At 39.0% G+C, this 23604-nt stretch overlaps 1 protein-coding gene across 1 annotated transcript; it reads left to right on the forward strand.

The window, feature by feature from the left end:
- Positions 1 to 106: 106 nt before the first annotated feature.
- Positions 107 to 10417, forward strand: LOC148905145 (uncharacterized). Its single transcript, XM_089024023.1, has 6 exons — positions 107 to 2979; positions 3328 to 3533; positions 4054 to 4529; positions 4700 to 4870; positions 5811 to 5876; positions 7780 to 10417. Exons 1-6 carry the CDS (start codon positions 2359 to 2361, stop codon positions 8016 to 8018), a joined length of 1779 nt encoding a protein of 592 aa, XP_088880149.1. The 5' UTR covers positions 107 to 2358; the 3' UTR covers positions 8019 to 10417.
- Positions 10418 to 23604: the final 13187 nt, after the last annotated feature.

The following is a 23604-nucleotide window of genomic DNA, read 5'->3' on the forward strand; positions in this document are numbered from 1 at the left end:
AAGCCTCCATAATTGAGTAAGCCTGGCCCAAATAATGAAATTTCCATAACTGAATGTGTACTGTATATTTTTAGATTTTTTCACACTTCAAGCAATAGCATAAATACGCGAACGCAAAAAAATTCATTGTGAAAAACTGGACCTTTAAGGGTTTTAAGGGAAAGATGAATTCTGGAATGAGCATGTTTTTACTGAAATCGGAATTATTGTTAATATAACTTTAAACTGCTGTTAAGTGTTGGTGCGTTAACTTTGCTTTATTAACGATTTTCTCCATTCTTTGACCTATGAGTTTCTAAATCGCGCTTGAGATCTTGGAGGATGAGTACTCTGCTCAAGGTTCAGAAAATCTGTGAGCATTTTCCATTTTCTAACTTTATCTAAAGCTGCTTTGGAGAAATGGACCCTGAAGCCTAACGCTGATAAAAAGAATGAGAATTTGTACTAGAGTACTCTAATTCTACACTGCAGCTCACTGAGGTGTTCAAAACTCACAGGAAATGTTTGTTACATTTTGTAAAACTGCAAAGTTTGAAAGACGTCCGCTCAAAACTTTTGAAGTCATTAATTTTCAAAAATCTTTCCAGCTGCTCTTTACAGCTTTATTTTTCCCCTGTTTTGCTAATTTGAAAATATCTGATAACAGCTTATCGTATATATGTTTTTCAAACATTTTATAAGCTTTCGTTTATCATACAATATATACGGTATTTGGTGGCTATTCTTGCTTTCCTAAGTTCTAAAAAATACAATATTTCGCAGTTTCTTTGTGTTCTTTGTTGCTGTTTTGTTCCACGAGCATGATTCTTAGCATTAAAACAAAAGATTTTTTTATGTGGCGTTATAGGGCAATTGGTGAGCTATACAATCGGCTGCTTCGAAACTTTTGAGACATACGGAAATATTGGCCACTCAGACGAGACATTCGCCCCAGGCTTGCGCATTTTGGACATGAATAATATAGCGTATGCGTGGAGGAGCCAGCTTTCAAAATGGCGGGTAAGCGTAAGCGTCCCGAGAAAGGGTTGTTTAAAACTTTAGAAGACGGCTTAGTTGGTATACAAGGGAAAAGATTCAAACAAAAAAAGAAAATATCAATAAAGAGCAAATTTATTCGATCGAAGTAAGTACGATATTTAAGAGCGACTGTCTGTAAAAATCAAACAAAATCAGAAATATGTGGAAAAGCTCAAATTTTCGAATTCGCTCTACTTTTGGCGTTTTGTAGTGCATGATGAAGGAAGAAACGCTGTGTGGTTAGTTTTGAAAAATACTTTTTTGTTTTCGAGAAATAGGGAAAAATCGGTTTGAGCTCCAGGGACGATTTTCGCTGCCAAAAGATGGCTGAAAATTGCTTACTTTCGCTTGGTCCGTGTATCAAAACTATTAATCCAAATAGCCTTCTAATACTTTCTGCCAAAAGTACAACTCTTATTTGCTCAATTAAGAGTAGTTTCATAAAAATCGAACAACTCAGAATTATTTTACACAATAAAAAGCAATGGGCACTGAGTTACAATGCTGGTCAGTGCATCTCGAAAACTGCGAGTTTCCCTATGTGCCATCCTTCCAAATCTTATGAAATTATAGTCAACAACTATTGGGAAACTACTCTTTTGAAAAATGTATTTTTTATTTTGGGGAAATAATTGTGCGCTTTTTGCGAGAGCTTTTATTTTGACTCATTAAATATGCAGAAATCATTGTTTGGCGATTGCGTGACTAAAGACTTCTCGAAATAAATTCCCTTGAAACATCATTGTTTTTCAAATCTAGTCTATACAAATAAAAGAAAACATTAACATACTAACCTTCAACACGAAAAGGTCTTTTCCGTTGCTCCATTCATCGGAGTTATCAAGAAATTAGAATTGGCAACCGTGGCGTTGGCTTGTTTTATGCAACCGATTTCCGAAAATACCATCTATCAGTAACTTGTCAGATTTCAATAAGAAATATACAGAAATATATGACAAGAAACAAGCTTGCTACTATTGTAACAAGTTGTATGCAAAGATAGCAAGACACCTCGAAGATCAGCACATTAATGAAAGTGAAGTTGCAGCTGCCTTTGCATTTGACAAGAATTCAAAACAACGGAGGGAGGCATTGAGAAAAATCCAACTTAAAGGCAACTATCATCACAATGCCAAGGTAATAGCCTGTGGTGAAGGAGAGCTGATTGTCAGAAAAAGACCAACCGACAATACAACAGTGGACCCAAAGGATTTTCTCCCATGCCCATATTGTCTTGCTTTTCTACGAAAAGCAGACCTCTGGCGGCATAGAAAAACCTGCCCATTTCAAGATACGAAGACAAATGAAAACATCCAAGATGATAAAACCAAATGCAGAAGCATGATAATGGAAAGCAAATTGCTTTTGTTGCCATTTACGTCACCACAGTCAGATAAACTACTCAATGAACTTGTCCTTTGCAAAATGAAGGATGACATTTCTTTTATCTGCAAGAAAGATGATTTAATTTTGATGTTTGGAAGTTCACTTATCGAGAAAGCTGGCGAAAGAAAAGCCTTGATTATTTCTTCAAAGATGAGAGAGTTAGCAAGACTGAGGAGGGTCATTAATGAAGAAGAGGAAGGCATGTTGAGGGACTTTTTAGATCCGGCAAACTTTGACCTGGTCATCAGGTCAGTCAGAAAATTGTGTGGGTTTCACAGGAGTGAAAATGAAACCCGAGCTGAAACCCCCTCACTTGGCCTTAAACTTGGGCACAGCCTCAACAAATGTGCCCAAATCTACAAAGGTGTGGGCCTTCGAGAGAAGAATGAAGAGATAATCAAGAGTACTCAACACTTCCTCGAACTTATGAAATGTGAATGGAGTGATAAGGTGTCATCATGCTCACTGGCAACTTTAGAGAGCAGAAAATCCAGTGAAGAACTAACTCCCCTCACTTCCGATCTCCTTAAAGTCCGAAAGTTGACAGAAACAAAAATGAAGCACTTGATTAAAGAGGTGAGAATTTAAGATTGAAATGCTTGTTAACTAGAATTGTTTCATTGACAGCATTCCAGAATCCAAATACAGTACAAGGAATACTATTCGTATTATAAAATTATGTAAATTGCTGCAGAGTGATTATTTTCTTAAGTAAAATGAAAATGCTTGGTACAATTTTCAATTTGCTGGAATAAGGAAGTTGAAGTGCCTATGCTATCCTAATACAGTACTACCATAAACCTGCTTCTAACCAAGATCTACATTCACATCATGCTTTTTTCTGGCAAAAAGCAATTCATCATGCTTTGTTTATCAGTATATTCTCAAGTATTGTAAATTGCAATTATTATTACTTTTTACTAGGTAAACACATTAAAGCCTTCGCTACAAAGCTGGACAGAGCTTGTTCAGTACACACAAGTTAGGCTCATTATCTTCAACAAAAGAAGATCAGGGGAAGCATCAAGACTGCTTATCAGTGATTACAAAAACAGACCATCATGGAAAGCAAGTGGTTGTGAGGCAATAAAGAAAACGTTAAATCCTATTGAAAGACATCTCTGTGAAAGGTACAGTAAATCCTGTAATATATACAACTACCTGGCCTGCTACTAGTACTTGCATCATGTGGGACAGCATACAAATCTTATCTAGCTACAGTATGGTAGAATTTGACATTGTCAATAGGTTGCTATCACATGCAATAGATGTCACTTCCAGTAATAGCTGCATTTTGTATGGCTTTTAGAATCTTGGAGGTTGTCTTCATCTCATTTTCCACTTTTATGTGGTAGAAATAGTCAATACTTCGAGCACTTATTTTGACATGTTTTGACTTAATATCTGATAGTTGCCCCTCAGTCAACCTCTTGTTTGCCCCCAGTAAACTCCAAAAAGTCACATGTTATTTTGGCTAATGCATTAATTAAATTACATGCTAAACCACATTTGCGAACAAATTGCGAGCAGATCGCGAGCACTCGGTGCGCAAAGATCGCGATAAATGTACACATGCTTCTGGGCTGCACTGTATCTTATACAGTATTAAATTCCTCTAATGATTTTTAAAAACTTTCTTTATTTCTTCAGTCTGGATTTGGTGCAAGTGATTGGGAAAAGAGGACGGAAAGTGCCTATCATCCTTACTAGTGATGTCAAAAATGCAATTGATGTCTTGATTTCAAAGAGAGAACAAGTTGGGGTGTCGACAAAAAACAAATATGTCTTTGCAAGAGCAAACCAGGATTCCCAGTCCTATGCTAGAGGATGGGAGAGCATGAAAAAAACTCTCAGTTGTGTTGGAAACTTAGAAAGGCCAGAGCTAATTACAAGCACAAAATTGAGAAAGTATATTGCTACTGTGGCTCAGGTAGGAAGCCTGACAGAAAATGACATGGATTGGCTAGCAAGGCACTTAGGGCATGACATTTCAATTCACCGCCAGTACTACCGACTTCATGAGTCCACTCTGGAGCTGGCCAAGGTTAGCAAGTTGTTGCTGGCTGTAGATGCAGGAAATATAGAAAACCTTGTTGGAAGATCTCTTTCTGACATAAATGTTGATGGTGAGTATACATGTAGGTGAAAAACTTGGATAACTTTGCATGGTCTATTGATGCTTCTTCACTCTCAAAATGCATCTGCTATCCTGTGATTGCTCAACGCATGCAATGATACTTCAACTCAACGATATTTGCCTTCCTAACTCAAACCTCCTCAAACTCCCTTTCCACAGACATTTCAGAAAGACCAAAAAATACCGGCTTTGAAGATGATGACAGTGATGATGATAATGATGACATTGATGATGAAGACAATGTTGATGTCAATGATGTTAACAATGAGGATAGCAGCTCTAGTGGTGACATTGAAGACAACACTGATGAGGACATTGATACAAATGAAGGTAAATTTATTGTGCAATCAAAAATCTATTATTGACTGATCATTCCAGGTGCAATATGGGTGACAATTTAACTAAGGTTACTGTAGGTCTTCACTGGTAAAATTTATCTAAAATAAAATGAATCAAAAGTTTCTATATTATAATCTTTGCTTTTTAACATTAAAAAAATGTTCGAAAATTCACTAGTTATTTTTCAAAACATGATTTGAAGGGATAGAAAATTGTGTACACATATTTGTAAACAAAACATAGTTACACAAACACTGAACTTGCAAGTTCCTATTTGGAATTTGGCTTTCCACTGCCACCAGTAAAATTATAAAAGGTATCAAAATAATGATATTTTGAACTTCGTTCTCCCAATAATTATGAAAATTGCAGTGATATTCAATCTAAATACACTGCAATACACACCCTTGTGCCATTTTAAGGAATAACACCACAACCATTAGCAAAAATAGCAGTCACCAAAAACAGCAATTACCACAACATAATTAGCTTGCAGATAAAAATGTTTGAAGTTGCAAATAATAATATACATACATATAAAAGCAGTGCATTTTCATTCAACTTCAAAACATTGCAAAAAACACAAAATTTATATTTTGATTGTCTCAGTAAATGACCTATGCAAATGAAAAGAAGAGATTATGTAAGTTAATAATGCTTATATAGAAGAGATAACTAGCTAAAAACTAGTGTGAGCTGCGTCAGTGTTTCTAATGTTCAAGCAGTAATGATATAAAGGTAAATTATTCACTGTCAATAGATGAAAAAGTTAAAGTCGGAGTTAAAGTCTTTTCACAGCCTATAATTTACCTTTTTATCATTATCAATGTATGCAATTAAAGTAGGAATGCAAACAAAAAGACATTTTCTTTGAACGTTTACTTAGATTTCTTGCAGAAATACAAATGTTCATCATTTTTCTGTGTTACAGATGACTGTTATGAAAAGCCAACAAAGTCAACAAAGTCAAGAAAAAAGGAGAAACCAAGAAAAATAGGTAAGCTTTGCAAAATCATTTTATTATTTATGAAATAAAAAAAAAAAGTTACGTAACATTTGACCTTGCACCCTGAAAATACAAAGCGCGAACACTAAAAAGCAAGTTTAGTTTTACTGTTTTAGTTTCAATTAAGGACGTTTCCTGATAACTAGTTAATTTTCATGCGAGATTTTCTTCGTAAGGACCTTCGATTCAGAAAATAATAATGATAGTGCATATAAGCAGTTGTTCTCTGACTTGGTCATTAATCCATTGTTCAAGAAAAAACTGCATCTGCTGAACTAAACTAATACTTACATTCCATCTTATCTGTTGTAAACAATTTCAAAATGTCAAAGGTTTAGATTTACTTTTTTCACAGTCTGAACCTCTAGTTAACTTCAATATTGAATCTCTCGATTGCTTAAAATAAAATGAGGAAGCGTGACGGGGGTTTGCTTGCTCACCAGATGATGCTTTGCTAATCCAGGCACGTGACCAAGTCCGGCAAAGAGTCTATTTATTTCATAGACTATAAAGCCCTGGCTAAACGAGAATATATTTTTTTCATTATATTTCATTTATTCTTTTATAAATAAATAAATATATTTCATATGTTTTATATATTTAGAATTATCATAACTAAAGAGAAATTTATTCGTATGTTGCTACTTCGTAATATATAGTAAATTCATTTAGTTATTTTTATATACTTAGATATAGTGCTAGATAGGTGTCCCCAGTTAGTTTACTCACATGTAAACTAGGTATTATTGACACATTAATAAAGTTTATTATTATTATTATTATTATCATTATTATTATATTTTACAAATATGTTTTTATCGATAAATAAGTAATTTGTACATATATTTGTTATTTTATATTCATAAATCTCTTTATTAACGTTATCATAAATTTTATTATTGTTATTATTATTATTAATAGTTAATTGAATTCTATTATTAAATAAATAAATAAATATATATATATTATAATGGCATTGAGATTATTATTATAATTATAATTATAATTATAATAATAATTTTTTTTTTTTTTAATTATTATTTTTATTTTGATATTATTATTATTATTATTATTAAGCTTTGTGAAACTGACGTTTCGGACGTTAGTCCTTCGTCGGAGTAAGAGGAAAGAAAAGATGAGAAGGGGTGAAACCGCGTGCATGTTTCATCGATGTTTCTAAGTTTAGCCACATGCAAAAGTTACTGCGTGCAACACATTTTGCTTCCAAGACGCAAAAAATGTTTTGCTGTGCGGCAGAAACATTTTATGTTTCCAAGACGCATGGAAACATTGTTTCCCAATGTTTCCTGGCAGTTTTGCCACCTTAGGAAACATTTAGGGAAACAGGTTTCCTTGTTTAGCCAGGGCCTAAAGCTGGTTATTATTTTTTCAATTTGGTAATGTGACGTCAGCTGTGCTGCATAAATTTTATTACACTGAAGATAAACCAAGAAAACCATGAGTTTTTATCAACTTCCTGAATTCCACTTAAACTTTTTCAGACCTTTTCATCAAAGACAAATACCTTTTTGGTAATATGTCGTCTTGAGATTTTGGTGATTCATTATTACTAATTTTGAAGAATTTTTCGCTGGTTGTAAGTTAAAACTTCTTAGAAACCGAAAAAAATAGCCAGGTCTTCCTTCCCGGAAGCAAGAAAATGATCAGTACACTCAATAAAAATGTATTTATTGATAACCTGACGTTTCGAATCTGGGCCCTTCACATAACATCAGTTTTATATCAAAACCGGGTGAAACTTTCGAGCATTGGCATCCGGCATTTTTTCCTATATTATTTACAACTATTTTTGGTCCATATGTTAAGTGTATGCTACATCCATAATATCATTTAATAATATAATCACATCATATATATTTTTTTCGTTTTGCAGAAATAAAATGCAAGCGAAAAGAAAAGGGAAGAAATCCGTGGTCTAAAGAGGAGACCCAAGCTTTAATAGCCTACTTCGATCGATTGATCAGGGATGAAGGTAAAGCTCCCAACAAATTAGCATGCGAAAACTGCCTCAGACAAGCTGGTAATGCATTGAGAAACCGGGACTGGAAGGCAATAAAATACCAAGTAAAGTTTTTGGTCAACAAACGAAAAAAAGAACGAGCAAGGAGATGAGAAAGTGTAAGAACGAACAAGTTGCTCGTTATTTTTTCCTCTCGTTTTTGATGAAAACAAAAGGGTGAACAATTACAAGTTTGAGATTACTGGTAGAGGCAAACGCTAAAAGCGTGAAACATTAATAACTAATTCGGCACCAAATAACCCAATGGAAGACAAAGGATTTTGCAGAAATTAGTGTCATTGTAGTTAGCTTTTGTTCTATCTCATGGTTATAGTGTTTGCACTCTGTCATAGCTATATTAGACTGCTTCATATATTCCAGAATAATTGGCTATGGCCCCTCCCTAATTCCTAATGGTCCATCTCTAGGGTTCTTCATCATACTTTCATAATCCACTATCCGATCCCCGTAACAGGGCAGAGAAGTTGACATTTATTAATATTATTTATTATCATATACTTATCCACAAAATACCTTATATATCACTCCTTTTCGAAAAACTGATTTTTACAATAACTTAACAATTTTCTCGCGCGCTGATTGGTTATTTTTTATCATCAATAAGAGGACAGACAGATAAAGCTGACGTCAACGAGCCTGCGCTCTTTCCGTTAGTTGTTTTGATCAGAAAAAAGGAGAAGTTTTTATCGTTTTTGTTATTGTAAAAAACAAATTGACAACAGATTTTTATGTGTCTGTCCTCTTATTGACGATAAATTTCGCCATCACATTGTCAAAGTAGTGTGGATCCACGAGGCGTAAAAACAAAATGTTATTTTGACATGTGAAAGCATCGTTACCATGTATATTTAAGCTATTAGTTAGTTATAATAATAAAAGCTTGTTAAGTTGATTTTATGGATAATTATATAATAAACAGAATATTACATGGGCGCCTGGAGGTTTTCTTTGCGCTCACTCGTGAGTGATCTTTTCGACACTCGAACATAAATTTCATATCTCCTCGCGCCCATGTAATATCCTTTATTTATTTCGCATATATAGGATGGGCTATGTTTCAGAGTATATGCATATGCAAAGTCGGTTTGTAAAATAACAATAAGGTTGCGTCCATTTCCCTTTGAGCGTGAACCGCGATCACTTTTCGCCGTTCGAGTTCGAAAAACTTTGCGTTTCCAACTGCATGTCGAAACGTTCCCACCGTAAAAAAATATGATAACCTGTCAAAACAGATGAAAATTAGCCAATCAGCGATAAAATGTGGCCGGGACAAAATCTAAACTCGTTAGGCGTGCCATAGAAACTCGACGTCTGGCCCTTGGAAACGCAACTTTTTATCATTAATTGCTAGTGTATTAGCCTGGGTCTTAATGATGTAAGAGAGAAAAGAAATCGGTAATTGTATTGTCAAAGTCTTATCTTGTCGGCCTTGCATTATCGTACCATCTTACAACGAAATGGATTTTTAGTTTGTTTTAGAACGGCTTCTAAGCGTGTCACTAGAGCCCAAAGCGAATCTAATCTCAATCTCGGGTAAGGCGCTCTCTTTACATTTTTACGCCTGATTCGATAACGACTGAAAATGTTATACATTTATTAGTCGATAAGTGAATTTGCACGACAGTAGTTATTACGAGTTGCGCTAACTTTCAAAGTGCATAAAAAACGGCCTTTACAAAGTCGTCATTTATTGTTATAGCAAAAAGAGTTGGTATTCGTTTTCTAATATATATTCTTCACTTCATTGATACAGTATACTTCATTGGTATCATTACCCGGGTAATTATAGAAAATCGCGCTGATTGGTCAAGAACTTTGGACTTTTTCTCCATAATCACCTACTAGTCACCTACAGGTGATTATATAGGAATGCGCTCGCTTCGTTTTTTGCGTGTTCCTCTTTCGGAGAAAAAATTAATTTTAGAAAATAAATCAATGCTTTCGAATAATCACCTGTGAAATGATACTAAAACGATTATTCATCTCAAGCTCAGTGATCATCGGTGGATATTTACCGATAAGCGCCTCACCTTTACTTAATTGGTGAATAATTGTTAGTACATTAATTCCCTGATTGTTCAGGAGGATTTAAAATATTTCGCCATCATTGCATTGGAGAACAACGAACGACCGAGCAATCTTTTTTTAGGAGGGGGCACAGGAATTAAGGAGGGGCTCATTAATTTATTTACGAGTGGAAATGGGGGGTCACTGATTTTTTCTTGTAAATATATGATCTTAGTAATATATTTTTTTATCGGTTATGTAGTGGTGGTCATTTAACCTTTGAGTCAAATATGTTTTTATAGCTAGTCCTTTGGTCGCACACCCCCCCTCCTAAAAAAATTTTTGGATTTGCATCTCATTAGGTTTAAGTAATTTGTAACGTATTCTTTTAAAATTGCATTGCTACCATTTAAAGCGCTTTATCAAGATGTCATTTGTCACTACTTTATTGTATGTTTGAAATAAAATATCATTTGTTCGTTTATTCCTGTTGTCATTGTTGACCTATCCAAGCTTATTCAGAAGATTATAAAATTCTAAGAAAGGTCAGTTTGGTGCATAATAACCATTCCGGCATTGCTGAATGCATCAAAATTAGGTCCCCCATTCGACGAGTGCATAAGAAACAGGTCCCCGCATTGCTGAATGCATCAAAATTAGGTCCCCAAATTGACGGGTACATAAAAACCAGGTTCCCACATTGCGTAATGCATCAAAATTAGGTCCCCAAATTGACGGGTGCATAAAAACCAGGTTCCCACATTGCGTAATGCATCAAAATTAGGTTCCCAAATTGACGAGTGAATAAAAACCAGGTCCCCGCATCGCTGAATGCATCAAAAATAGGTCCCCAATTTGCCGGGTGCACAAAACCAGGTCCCCGCATTGCTGAAAGCATCAAAATCAGGTTACCCAAATTCTCGAGTGCATAAGAACCGAATAACAATCTGAATAATGTCTCTGCAACAGCAAATTCTGTGGGCTCCGACCACAATATTATTTAAAAACTCTCTGTTACGTTTACGCCTTACGTTTAAAATAAATAGAGGGCTTGTTCGTTCCACAGTGGACAGAGAAAGCGCGGAGGAAAACGATTCCTTGGTTGAGTTTCAGTACCACGCGCCAAGCCGAAGTAACTGAAATTCCCTGAATACTGGTTGGTTTCTCAAGTACCAAGTCACTTTCAATGATAACTGCAAAAAAGCACGACTGAGGTTCCCACATAGTACTAACAGTACCAGTTCGTCCTAATTAGAAATATTAGGTCCCCACTTTGATAAGTTTGAAATGTGCAACTTTTAAAAAAAAGGAAATCAAACGTTTTTTTGCCGAAATTGCTTACCTTTAACTTCCTCCAAACCACTGCATACCGTATTATTATGTTTAATTAATGGATTCCAATACTCCCCACTTTGTGGGAAAAGACCAAAGTCCCCACTTTGGGGGTTTGGCAGGAATGAATGAATGAATGAATGAATGAATGAATGAAGTATAGAAGAAAGAAATAATTTTATCATATAATTATCCATAAAATAACTATGTTCTCCTTTTCGAAAAACTAATATTTTCACATGTTAAAATAACATGTTATTTTCACATGTGAAAATATCGTTACCATGTGTATTTAATCTATTAGAGTTTTTCCGTATCCCATGAATTTCATGTGTGAATTTCAAGGGGTGAAATGTTTCATGCAAATTAGCTGTCTGAGGCCCCGTCCACACGTATCCGCAAATTTTTGTACCCGCAATTTTTTATTTTATTTACGGTTACGGGTTGCGTCCACACGTGTCCACAAATTTTTGTGTCCGTATCTGCAAATTTTACAAAAGCGGATACGTGTGGACGGTGAAAAAGATTCGAATACGCTGCGTGCTGTCGCAAACATTTTCTATATTTGCGGATACAAAAATTTCCGGAAACGTGTGGACAGGGCCTGATATATAATTATGAAGTTCTTTTGTCTTCAATTTTGAACATAAATATATAACTCTGTAATATTGATACGGTAAATTGCATTGAATTCATTTGGTAAAAGACTCAAAGTATGACTAGAACGTAGCACCAATTAACATTTTTACTTCAAAACCATAGAAAACCCTTTATTCTTAATGAATTATGGCAGTTTCCCGTTTCCTTTTGAAAGGAAAGAAGATGGTTGGTGTGGGTTTCCATGACTGGACTTATAACCGGTTGGGACCCAATTATTGCAGCCACACAAGTTAGTCTCTGTGATTTATTCCTTCCCTTTCTTATAGTTATTAACGTATGCGAACATCTATTTTTAACGGTGTTCGTTGCGCTATGGTGACGTTACGAAGGCCACGTCCACACGTGTCCGGAAATTTTTGTGTCCGTATCCGCAAATTTTACGAAAACGGATACGTGTGGACGGTGAAAACGATTCGGATACGATGCGTGTGGACGCAAACATTTTCGTATCCGCAAAAAATAATTTGCGGGTACAAAAATTTCGGGATACGTGTGGACGGGGCCTAAGTTAGCCACCCCACTTATTCGCCATTGCCTGTGTCTAATTCTACTCGACACACATCTATAGATTTTCAAGTCAGTGATCCGATGTTCCACTCTAACTCTATGCTTGGACAAAGCTCGATTAAACATTTCCATGTTGGCAGTTAGGCGTCTTACACCTTTTCGGGAAAAGCAGAAGCAGGAGATATCCTGTTGGGTATCCACTATCTGCCATGAGATAACTACTCACAGGAAGCTGTAGAAGAAAATTATTGCCGAAACCTATTCGTGGTAACATTCCATTTGTGTCAACAGTTACTTGCCAGTTAACGAAATGAAACGCGCGATCGCCGCGATAGTAGAGCCTTTGCGCGTTCCCTTGAGGTCTGTTGATGCTGATTGATGTGGATAGCGTCAATCATACCAACAACATCTGGAAAGTCATCTATGCTTCCACATAAATAGTTCCACACACGCGAAGGATGCCATCTTATGTATAGGGACTCATAGTTAAAAAGCGTTATTAAGAGCAATATATGGACATTTTCTGCAGTTGTTGCAGCACTCACTCTAAACAAGCTCCCAAGGAAGGCATTCACTAGATTCCCAGTCTATCGTATGACCAGTCTTGGTATGATGCCTGGCAATGTTATTATGTTCATCCTGTTTTTCAACAGCACTTTGATGTTCTTTATGTCATATAATAACGTTTCCAGGCATCATAACAAGACTAGTCATACGATAGACTGAAAATCTAGTAGTTTGAGCAACATCCGCTAAGCCGCTCAATCTTACCGGCTCCGTATAATAGGCTTATTAGAAACAATAAATCTGCCCAAAACACCAAAACAGCGACTCGCACTCATTAGACCGATGCCGCCAATTATACGCAAATCCAGGTAATTTGGCTATTGCTATCGTGGCAGTATAAATATGACCAATCTGACTTTATTCTTCACTTTCTCTGAAGATAACTTCCGCTCAGGTTGTCGAAACGTTATCAGGGGCGGATCGATCCAGAGGAGGGGTGCAGGGGGTGCGCACCCCTCCCTGGTTACACTTTGTTCTCCTACTTCGACGATAACCAATTTTTTTTTTTGCCTTTGATTCTAAGGGGTGCACCCTCCCTGGGTTAACATTGTGCGGAGCACCCCTCCCTGAACAAAATCCTGGATCCGCCCCTGGTCAGTCATATCAAACAATCCTCCTCAGGACTACATCCACCTGGATGATCATAATACTTCGATTAACATTCATTCACCTGGGTTCAGTCCGTTCTATACAATAACATCAAGATAGCAAAACAAACATACTGAGAAGGATACATTGGCCATATGTTATATGCAAATCGTCTTACATACATACATAGTTTATTCAAATCGCAAATAAATTATTGACAAATAGTAAAATACAAGTAAGAGCAGAGGCTAGCAAAAAGCGATACAAATAAGACAACAAAGCACAATAATAGGCGACTTGAAAGGAAGTTATGAGGTTATCCCTATGTGAAAACTCCCAAGAAAAACAACAAAACATGACAAAAATGCATTATAAGGAAAGACCCTAAGCAGCGTAATTAGCGAAAAATGCTCTATAAATGAAGTATAAGTATATGAATATGTACTAAATAAAGGAGAGACAAGCTCTCCGCCACCCTGAGCCCCACCCCCGCACGCGCACCCACCAGACAGATTATGAAGTCTGTCCGCCTGATGAGCGCACGCGCGAGAAACCCAGAGCAACAGAGAACCCGTCTCCTCCTTAATCTAGACTCTACTAAAAAATATACTAATCGATGTGTACTGCAATATGTAAACATTAAACACCTAAGTGAGACTTCAATTTCTGCTTAAATGATCTAAACCCATCGATTTCAACAATGTCTTTAGGTAGATCGTTCCACATATTAACAACTCTGACGAAAAAGGAGTATTTGTAGCAGTTAACTCTGGCTGCTTTAACATAAAGTTTGTAGGAATGATTAGCTCTGGTAGAGCTAATCATTCCTACAAACTTTATGTTCTTCCTCATCATCAAAGTATATATATATATATACAGTGCGTTTAGGTAGTGCACCACTCTACTACTCAAATTAGTGCTGAATTTAGTGCTGACTTGAGAGAGAGAACAAGCAAAACACTTGCACTTAAAAAAAAAAAATTAAGTTACTGTTTGGAGCCAAAATTGTTTTATCGCGACTCATGGTTTATCTAAAAACGTAAAATCAAAGTGTCATTTGTATACATTAACATAGGCTCCCTCTTGAGGATGATTGACAAATAAGTACAAATGTTATTCACTAAAATTAAAAGAAAATTTTTCATTATCACGATGATACAGTTTTCGCTATAATTGTCCACTAGCCTTCAAGTGGTTTTGTTATATGTGGTTACATTTTATGTTTAGTCTAATTCCAGTTGTTTTTATTGATTACCATATCAATTAACTTGCTATTAATATGTTTTTAACAGAAATAAAACATTTGTAAGCTGTGATTTTAGGTACCACTGACAAAAAAAAAAATGTTACTAGCGCTCAAGAAAATAACTTTGTAAAGTACAATTACCGAGTTTCATAAAGTTAATGAAGAATATAATAAATGTCCTTGCTTAATTTGCATGAAAAATTTCACCCCTTGAAATTCACACATGAAATTCAAGGGATACGGAAAAACTCTATTGGTTTATGAATAAAAACGTTTTATAATAATAAAAAGCTTATTAAGTTGATTTTATGGATAATTATATAATAAACAGAATATTACATGGGCTCTTGGAGATACGAAATTTATTTTCTCGTGCTGAAAATCTTTTCAACACTGGAAGGTAAATTTCGTATCTCTGCGCGCCCATGTAATATCCTCTATTTCTTTGCTATATTTATTGATTTTATTTTGATGTTATTTCTAATTTGATAATTCTTATCCGTTTTTGTGCTGGGCCTATGGCCTATGGCCTGGGCCTATTTATTGGTGAGTTAGGTATGATCGGAATTTAGTGTTACGAATGCCATTGGTGGACCTCGTCATGATTGACATTGGTGAAACACGAGCTGAATATGCACGTTGAGATCTGTAAGATCGGGATACGGAGGAGGTGAAAGAGGTTGAACATATGTGGTTTTCTTGGTAAGAGTGCCTTAATCTAACTTACTTTAAACTTAATTTGGTAGTATTCTAAGCAGATAATTCGAAACTGGAGCAAAATTAGAAACTTTAAGTGCGATTTTTGTTTTTTGATACAACTCGAATTATTAACGTAAACAAAAGATTGTAAATGGACAGGCCAGGAATTTCTACTGCGTCATTGATGTAAAATAGCACTCGCACGAGTTTTATATTATTTTATTAGCAAGAAAAATGATATCTGGTTTGATTAGCAAAACATATTTATTTCTAGTCGAATATTTTTATGACAAAAACGTATTTCATGCCGTAAGCTTGAATGGGGGCGGGCCAGGAATTTCTACTGCGTCATTGATTTAAAATAGTACTATTGGTATTTATTAAAACAAGGAACGACCTAAAACCACCTGAAACCACCTGAAACCACCTCAAACGACCTGAAACCATCTTAAAACCACCTGAAACCAGCCAAAACATTGAGTCTCCATCGAGTTTGTCGTCCAGTTTGTGTATTTTATTGACTTTTATCGATCGATCGAGTGTTTGTTTTCCTTGGAAGGGATGTACTTCATGGTAGAATGTCATATAGTCGCTCATACGTATAGTCTCCCATAGAAGTATTCCACACTTATACCTCACCTCTCCCTTGCTATGATTACCTGTTCCTAGCTATAATCAGCCGTCCCTACCTATGATCAACTGTTCCTAGCTATGATCAACTGTCACTAGCTATGATCAACTATCCCTTAGCTATGATCAACTATCCCTAGCTATTTTCAACTATCTCTTGCTATTTTCAACTGCCCCTAGCAGTCCTCAACTGTCCCTAGCTATTTTCAACTATCCCTAGCTGTCATCAAACAGCGGCTTTTAATGATCATCAGAAAGCAGCTATGCGTTCTATAGTCGAAGACAAAGTAGATGTCTTCATAAATCTGCCGACAGGCTTCGGGAAATCATTGGTTTTTCAAGCTTTACCGTTGGTATTTGATGAGCTTACGAACGAGCAAGGACACATTATTGTCATTGTTATATCGCCCCTGCTCAATCTAATAACAGATCAAGTCAGTTACCTTCGAAAAATTGGTATAACCGCTATTAACATTAGCGGTATTGACAGCGAAGGAGAACGACAAGATTTAGAAAGAGGAAAATTTCAAGTAGTCTATGGAACTCCTGAGGCATGGCTTCTTAACGAACGCTGGCGAAGTATGTTGAAGAATTCCATATACTCTACAAAAGTCTGTGCCGTTGCAGTCGATGAAGCACATGTAATCAAGCAGTGGTAGGTAGACTTTCGAATGGACTTTATATCTTTACGACAATTTCAAATACTCCAAAAATCCAGAATCAACTCGTTAAATTTCTATCATGTACATGTAACTTATAGGTATTAAATGGGATAGTACGTGTATCTAATGGTATCATTATGTTACTCTGTAGGGGTTTATCGACAAAAAACAGTCTGGCACCATTCAGAGAATGTTACTCCCGATTTCACGAGTTCAGGACTCTCACACCTTCATGTAGGATTGTACCTCTAACTGCTACTGCCACTAAAGCAACAAGAGATGCAATTTGTGATGTTTTAATGATGAAAAATGTCAAGGTAATTTTTGAAAGTCCCAACAAGAAGAATGTAGCTTACTCCATTGAGTACATGGCAAAGAATAGAGACCTGGAGTTCTTATTTGATCGATTGGTTAGTGGATGATATGAAAGACAAGAAAGAAAATTGTGAAACAGACCATAAGGCAATGCAGCCTTATCTATGAAACACTTAAAGGTATGCTTGGTAAGTATGTTTTTATCGAAATCGACAAGACTGTGTTAATCGAAATGCTGCATTCTTGCACGCCCTCAGCCAACAAAGAGAACATTCTCGCATCATTTGCCGAAGAGAAAGGCACTGTTCGAGTTTTGATAGCAACTATAGCATTTGGGATGGGCGTGAATTGTAAGGGTGTTTCTAGGGTTGTTCATTTTGGACCCTCTAAGAACATAGAAAGTTACCCTCAGGAGACTGGGCGTGCTGGCAGGGACGGAACTCAGTCTGTAGCATTTCTCCTGTACAATGGTGCGATGCTAGCAAAAGTTGAACCTGATATTAAATCATACATTATGAAGGATCAGGGTCGTCGAACAGCCATGTTAAAATGTTTTGAGGACAATCTATCAGACAATCCCAAAGAACTCCACTTATGTTGTGACTACTGTGCTAAGAACTGTCAATGTGGATTGCCGGAATGTGGTCAACTTACAACTTTCCCCACCAAGTCAGCAAATACTAATACATCAAGTACTGGTATTCTACGCTCAAGAGACATCAGTAAACACCAGAGAGAATGTAACTGCATTGGGGTCCCTGTGGTAGTTTGGGTTTCCTGTGGTCTGTGGTGCGCATGCGCGGAGTCATTCTCTGGCACGGCGGCCACGAGGCCACTGAGTTTTTACCTTTCGTGGTATTTTTAGAGGTTTCATAGTCCCCCTTTTTATGTTTATAAAGCTTCTTTAGAGAGCAAATTACCTCGAATGAGTTGTACTCCGCTTCTAGTTATAATAAAGTATATTTGTATACCGCCGTGGCCAGTTATAGTAAAACTGTGGAGTATAGAACATCCACAGCCATTGTTTGGGACACAGAGCCAGCGCTGGGGGGAGGGCCCGGGGGAGGTGAAAACTACTAGAAAGACGTATTTTAGCTGGAAATTGGCTGTTGAACATGATTCCCCTATCGAAAACGGTCAAGAAAGTTCGGTTTTCCAAACGAAATGACGTTGCCAAAGGAATTGGCAAAGTTCCTGTTGCGTTCACATACATTTGCTTATAAGAGCATTTTGCTGAATTAGCAAGGACTGCAGCAGGTAGGGGGACTCGCGAAATCCGAGTTACTAAACATTGAATTTCACGGGTATTACCTGCGTCAAAGGCCCCTCTAAATGTGTGCGTCCGCATCGGAAATTACCCGCGTTGCGCGATAATTCCTACCTGCTGCTGTGTTAAGGGTCGCAAACGAGGGTTAAAATATTTCTTAGATATAGATGGACGCTATCAGGAGCATTAGGAACAAGACTGTGCGCAGGCTGAGGACTCAGGTGTTGGATCGTTTGGATGCTGACTTCGCCTTCACGACTTTTATGGAGGGAGATACGGACGAGACCATGGATGAAGGAAGCGCTGAAAAAATAATTGACTTAATTACTGAAGGCGATTACCGTTTAGAATTGACGTTCATAAAGTATTTAGATGGCGATTGGGTAATAGAAAGGGGTCGTAATCCTATCCGGGCGTCAGGTAAGCAAAACCTGTTTGTATTAAACAAGGATACGAGACCTGGTGCGATAGTGGGTATAGACGCGTTATTCTACGAAGTTGCTTATCCTGTTACTGTAGTTATCTACGGCGCGTATGAGATTAAGAGACCAGACGTTAGGAAACTCAGGCCGATGAGACATCCCGGCAACTGCGTGGGTAAGTTTGTGAGGGAGTTCTTTGAGGATTCCTCTCGTGGTGGTAAGTTAACTCTGAAAAGAAGAGAAGCCATTAGGAAATGGGAAGATGTCACCCGCAGGGCAGGAGCCACGATAGACAACATTAAGAAATTAGAAACTGCCCCAGAAAGACGAATACACGTGAAAGACATAACAGACGGGTACATTTACCCAGGAACTCACAAATATGGAGGCAGAGGCGCTCCTATTATTATCTACCAACACAACGGACACGCTTGGAGAGAACTTCGGTTCCCCAAGAAGAAGGAGACAAAGGTCTACAAGGCCTCGCCATTGGCAGAGTTAATACATGAAAATTCCATTTGGCTGATGGATCCCGAAGGAAGCCAGTTTATGACGCAAGATGGTACTCTTTACCGCCCCGAAATCGAACATTTGCGCATCCAGAGCGCCTGCGAAACCCTTGGGGAAGACTTCTCAGACGAGGTCCTTAGCTCCCGCAGCTTAGACTTCTTAGCTGCCAAGAAGAGAAACGGCTGGAAACCTACCCCAAAAGAGTTCAAAGATATCTCCAAAGCGTGCGTAGAACACGGTCATGGAGGTCTTTGGAATATGGAGTACGACGAAGACGAATACGTCTCCTTAGACATGAAACATTGCTATCCTGCGTCATTTAAAGGTCTTGGCGATTGTAAGGAATATTACGACCGCTACGGACACCCAGACTCGCAGTTCTTTCGCGTGTCTTTAGATGGCAGCTACGACGCGCCAGCAACAGGGTTCGTCAGATTAACGTCTTGGAAGTTGGCTAAAGACTTGCATCCCATAATTTACGCTTGGTATGGCAAGCATTTACAGGAGAAAGAATGGATACCCATACCGCTGCTAAAATTCCTTGAAGAGCGTAAACTCCTGAAATACACAACGCATGAAGCCATACTCTGCCATAGCGCCTTCACTAAATGGTTACCAGAGCACAACCCCACGGCCCGAATTGTCATAGGAAAGTTCACCCAGGGCGCCAAAGAAGGCGAGAAACACATGCAAAGGCGCCTAATAACAGACGGTGAGTTAGGTTTCCTCATCAAGCGTGCCCATGACCAAGGAACCATGGTTTCCGTGGAGAAGTGGGACTATTTCATAGAAGCCGAGCAAAAAGAACGCAAATGGAATGCTTTATGCTACTACCAAGATCATCGACCGCAATATTACTATCTCCGCGCCAGCATGCTTGCCTACGCGCATATCAACCTTCTCGCAATGCTCCTGCGGTTTGACAAAGAAGATATCCCCCGCGTAGCCACGGATTCCTTATACGTAAAGCCTAGCGTGTTGGAAAAGATGAAGGAATTCTACACTGCCGATGAACTTGCAGAAAGTGGCCAATGACGCGTCAAAGATGAGGAGATAAGGTCTTGGAGGGCACGTGTAGAATATCACGGCGAGCACACCCGTGGTTCCGTAACGCCTACCAAAGAGCCTCTACCTTCAGTTGCCGACCCCATTTCCTACCAACGCTTCTCTTACCTCTACGGTACGGGAGGCAGCGGTAAGACGACGCGTGTGTTAGAACTCTTTCCTAAGATAAAGGTGCTAACGCCAACGCATCGTTTGGAAAGAGAACTCTGCGAAATGGGCCACGACGCTCAAACGTACCACAGCTTCTTTCGTTGGAATGGCCAAAAGTGGGTACCAGAAGCCATCCACGACATACCTCCGGTGATACTTTGGGATGAGATTTGCACCGTTCCTTTAGAAATCCTCAAAGAATTCGTAGAATTCCTCCGTGGAAAGTGTCAAGTAATATTCGCCGGAGATCCCTGCCAGCCTCCTCCAATAGCCGGAGAGATGCCCCACGAATGGCTGAAAGATTTCGTAGACCATGCGGAGGAAATTAACACCGACTACCGCAGCAAGGATCAAGTAAGAAACCTGAAAGCGGAATTAAGGGGGCTCAGTGATGCCGAGCAATGCAAGACACTGCGCAAACGCGTACGAGCGAAGTCCTACGAGGACTTTCTATACGCCTGGCACCCTAAGGATCTGGTGCTAAGTAGTAAGCGCGCGGCACAATCTCGCATACAGAAAGACTTACTCAAAATACACCAAGAGCGCTTTCCTACGCATCCCGTACCCGTTTGTTATAAACCCCACGACACCCGCATGCAGCGCCACGACGTCTGCGTACCCGGTACCGACATCAAACTGCAAAATGCGGTAACGCACGATAAAGCCTGGGTGCTCATAGAAAAGGTGGAAAAAATAACCTCCCATCCAGATTGGCGCTTGGGCTATTGCATGACAGTCTACAGCGCGCAAGGGCTTACCATAAAAGAAACCTTATGGATCATAGACCAGCGGCTGTGTTGGAGCAACCTTATCTACACCGCCGTAAGCCGCGTAGAATATGCCAAACAGTTAAAAAGAGCCTGGGGGCGGCAACTGCGTTACGACCGCACCCCAGAAGACGTAGCCAAAGAAAACATTGCTAAGAAACTCCTTCGCTACAAGCGGCACGACGAAGAAAAAAATATGACGTTCGACCTATGCGTGGACGACGTCTATAAGAAAGGGGCAAGGTGTGCCAAGTGTAACATACCACTACTATGGAGGTTTGACCCGAATGACGATCAACAGTTCTCCGTGGATCGCATAAATAATAAACGCGGGCATTGCAGAGACAACGTAAGACTGACATGCCTAGAGTGTAATCGGGCGCGTGGAACAGCACTACTCTGAGTCTTTGGGAACTATGAGCAGCTCTTCCTTGACAAATCCGCGACTTGGGCCATTTAGGTAATACAACACGGGTTGCCCTTCCTTGGTGACGGACTTTGAAATCTCATACGTTTCCAGGGACCAGTTAGGATCCGTGGCTCTCTTACTGCCGCCTTCGAGTTCCCCCGGCTGATAGAGGTATCTGACCACTATGTCGCGGGGGAGCTTTTCTTCCTTTAGTCCGACCGCCCTCGAACTTCTGACGTAGGACTTGTGTTCCACGTGTTTCTTTTTTATGGCATCCTTGGGTTTCATTCCCGTAGCCCTGGCCGCCTCGTTGTTCAAAGCCACGATGACCTGGGGGAGCCTCTGAGTCCATTCCCTGTTGCGTTTGGACGGATCTTCCAGCTCTTTCCAATACTGGTACCCAAAGAGACGCTCGGCCAGGGTCTTATTGAATCTTTCGACAATGCTCTGACCCCTGTGGTACTCTGCTTCGGCTCTCCTAATCTTGGTGCTGTGGTTTTCAGGGTCTTGGTAACCACGCCCATAAACTCTGTCCCCGCATCCACTTGCAGCAGCTTAGGCCATTTCAAGACGCGCTTATAAATTCTACCTAGGGCTTCTGCGACTTCCCCAGAATCCTTGCTGGTTATGGGTTCGGCGTCCTTGTATCTGCTTGCGATATCAACTACGGTCAAAGCGTACCTATAGGTCTTTCTTCCCACCTTGTCGTGCGGTAAGAAAAGCAAATCCGCCTGATGGACTTCATTGGGGGCATTTACGGTGAAGCTGGGCCTGGGAATGTACTTGGGCACGGGAAGATAAACCTGCCAGAGGGTTTGTTTTTTCAACCAGTTCTTAGCCGTTTCTTCTGATACCCTGGCCGCGGCCGCAAGTTTCTTGATAGCTGACGCTCCTCTCCAATAGCCCTCAGGCCCATAGTAAATCCTTTTAAGTTTGTCCTCTACGCGGCCCATTATATGAATTCCAGGACGAGATTGATCTTGCGTCCGTTAAAATCCACCGTCTTTTCTTCCACCTTAATGGTGATGTTTATGCTTTCTACCAAATTAGACAAGTCATAGCTTAAAGAAATGGGAGTGTATTCTACTGGGTCAAATGGATTACCTTTGGGCAGAAACTTGGACATAAGAGAAGACTTTTCTCCATTGTTGTAACTATGGACTAAATCGCAATAGACTTCGAAAGAGGATGCGACTTTCCATTTCACAGGTATGGCTGTGTCGGTAATTGTCTTGCCTGAGGCACATAATAAAGATCCCAATGGGTCAAACTTTCCAAAAGTTACTGAATAGTTTGGCATATTATGTTTGAGGGTCATTTCGTGCGGCAATCCCGTGGTGAGAGTATAACCGCGCTTGGCGAGCTCCTTAGCAAGGGTGATTGGCGTGTAATGTCCATCGGGTAGCATTTCACCTTGATATTTGCCAGGCGCCTTAAGTACGGTGACCAAGGCATTGACTAGATTATACCAAGAATTGTACAAAGAGCAACTAACCAGCCGAACCTTATGGGCTTTGATGGGGGGATTCAGATAAGTGGTAAAGTTATTCTTGTCGCTTTCCAAAAAGACGATCATATATTACAGGGGACAAGTCCCCTTCGTTAGGAGGGGTAGGCAACAAAGTTACCTTCTAGACTAAGTACGCCAAAGCCGCGCCTCCCGCCAGCCCTGCGATTCCTACGAAGACCAACTCATTGTCTTTTTGTTTCTTAGAAGGCTGATAGTAATTCTTAAACTGAGGCCTTTTTAACCCCGTCGATGCCGCGGGGTGTGCTTGCGCATAGAGCTTAAAGGCGTAGTCTGTGTTTTCGAAGTTCTTGTCGGCCTGCATCTTATCTTGGTAGTTCTTGTCCAACCAATCCCTGTAAGCTTGT

The sequence above is a fragment of the Actinia tenebrosa genome, unplaced genomic scaffold (genome assembly GCF_029948245.1).
Source record: "Actinia tenebrosa isolate PJP-AT-01 unplaced genomic scaffold, QUT_ActTen_1.0 PGA_scaffold8__29_contigs__length_14323225, whole genome shotgun sequence".
Lineage (NCBI taxonomy): Eukaryota > Metazoa > Cnidaria > Anthozoa > Actiniaria > Actiniidae > Actinia > Actinia tenebrosa.

Coding starts and splice junctions, on each gene's coding strand:
- LOC148905145 (XM_089024023.1), top strand. CDS start 2,359: ATGATAATGGAAAGCAAATTGCTTTTGTTGCCATTTACGTCACCACAG. Junction 2,980..3,327: donor TGAAGCACTTGATTAAAGAG/GTGAGAATTTAA, acceptor ACTTTTTACTAG/GTAAACACATTAAAGCCTTC. Junction 4,871..5,810: donor GGACATTGATACAAATGAAG/GTAAATTTATTG, acceptor TCTGTGTTACAG/ATGACTGTTATGAAAAGCCA.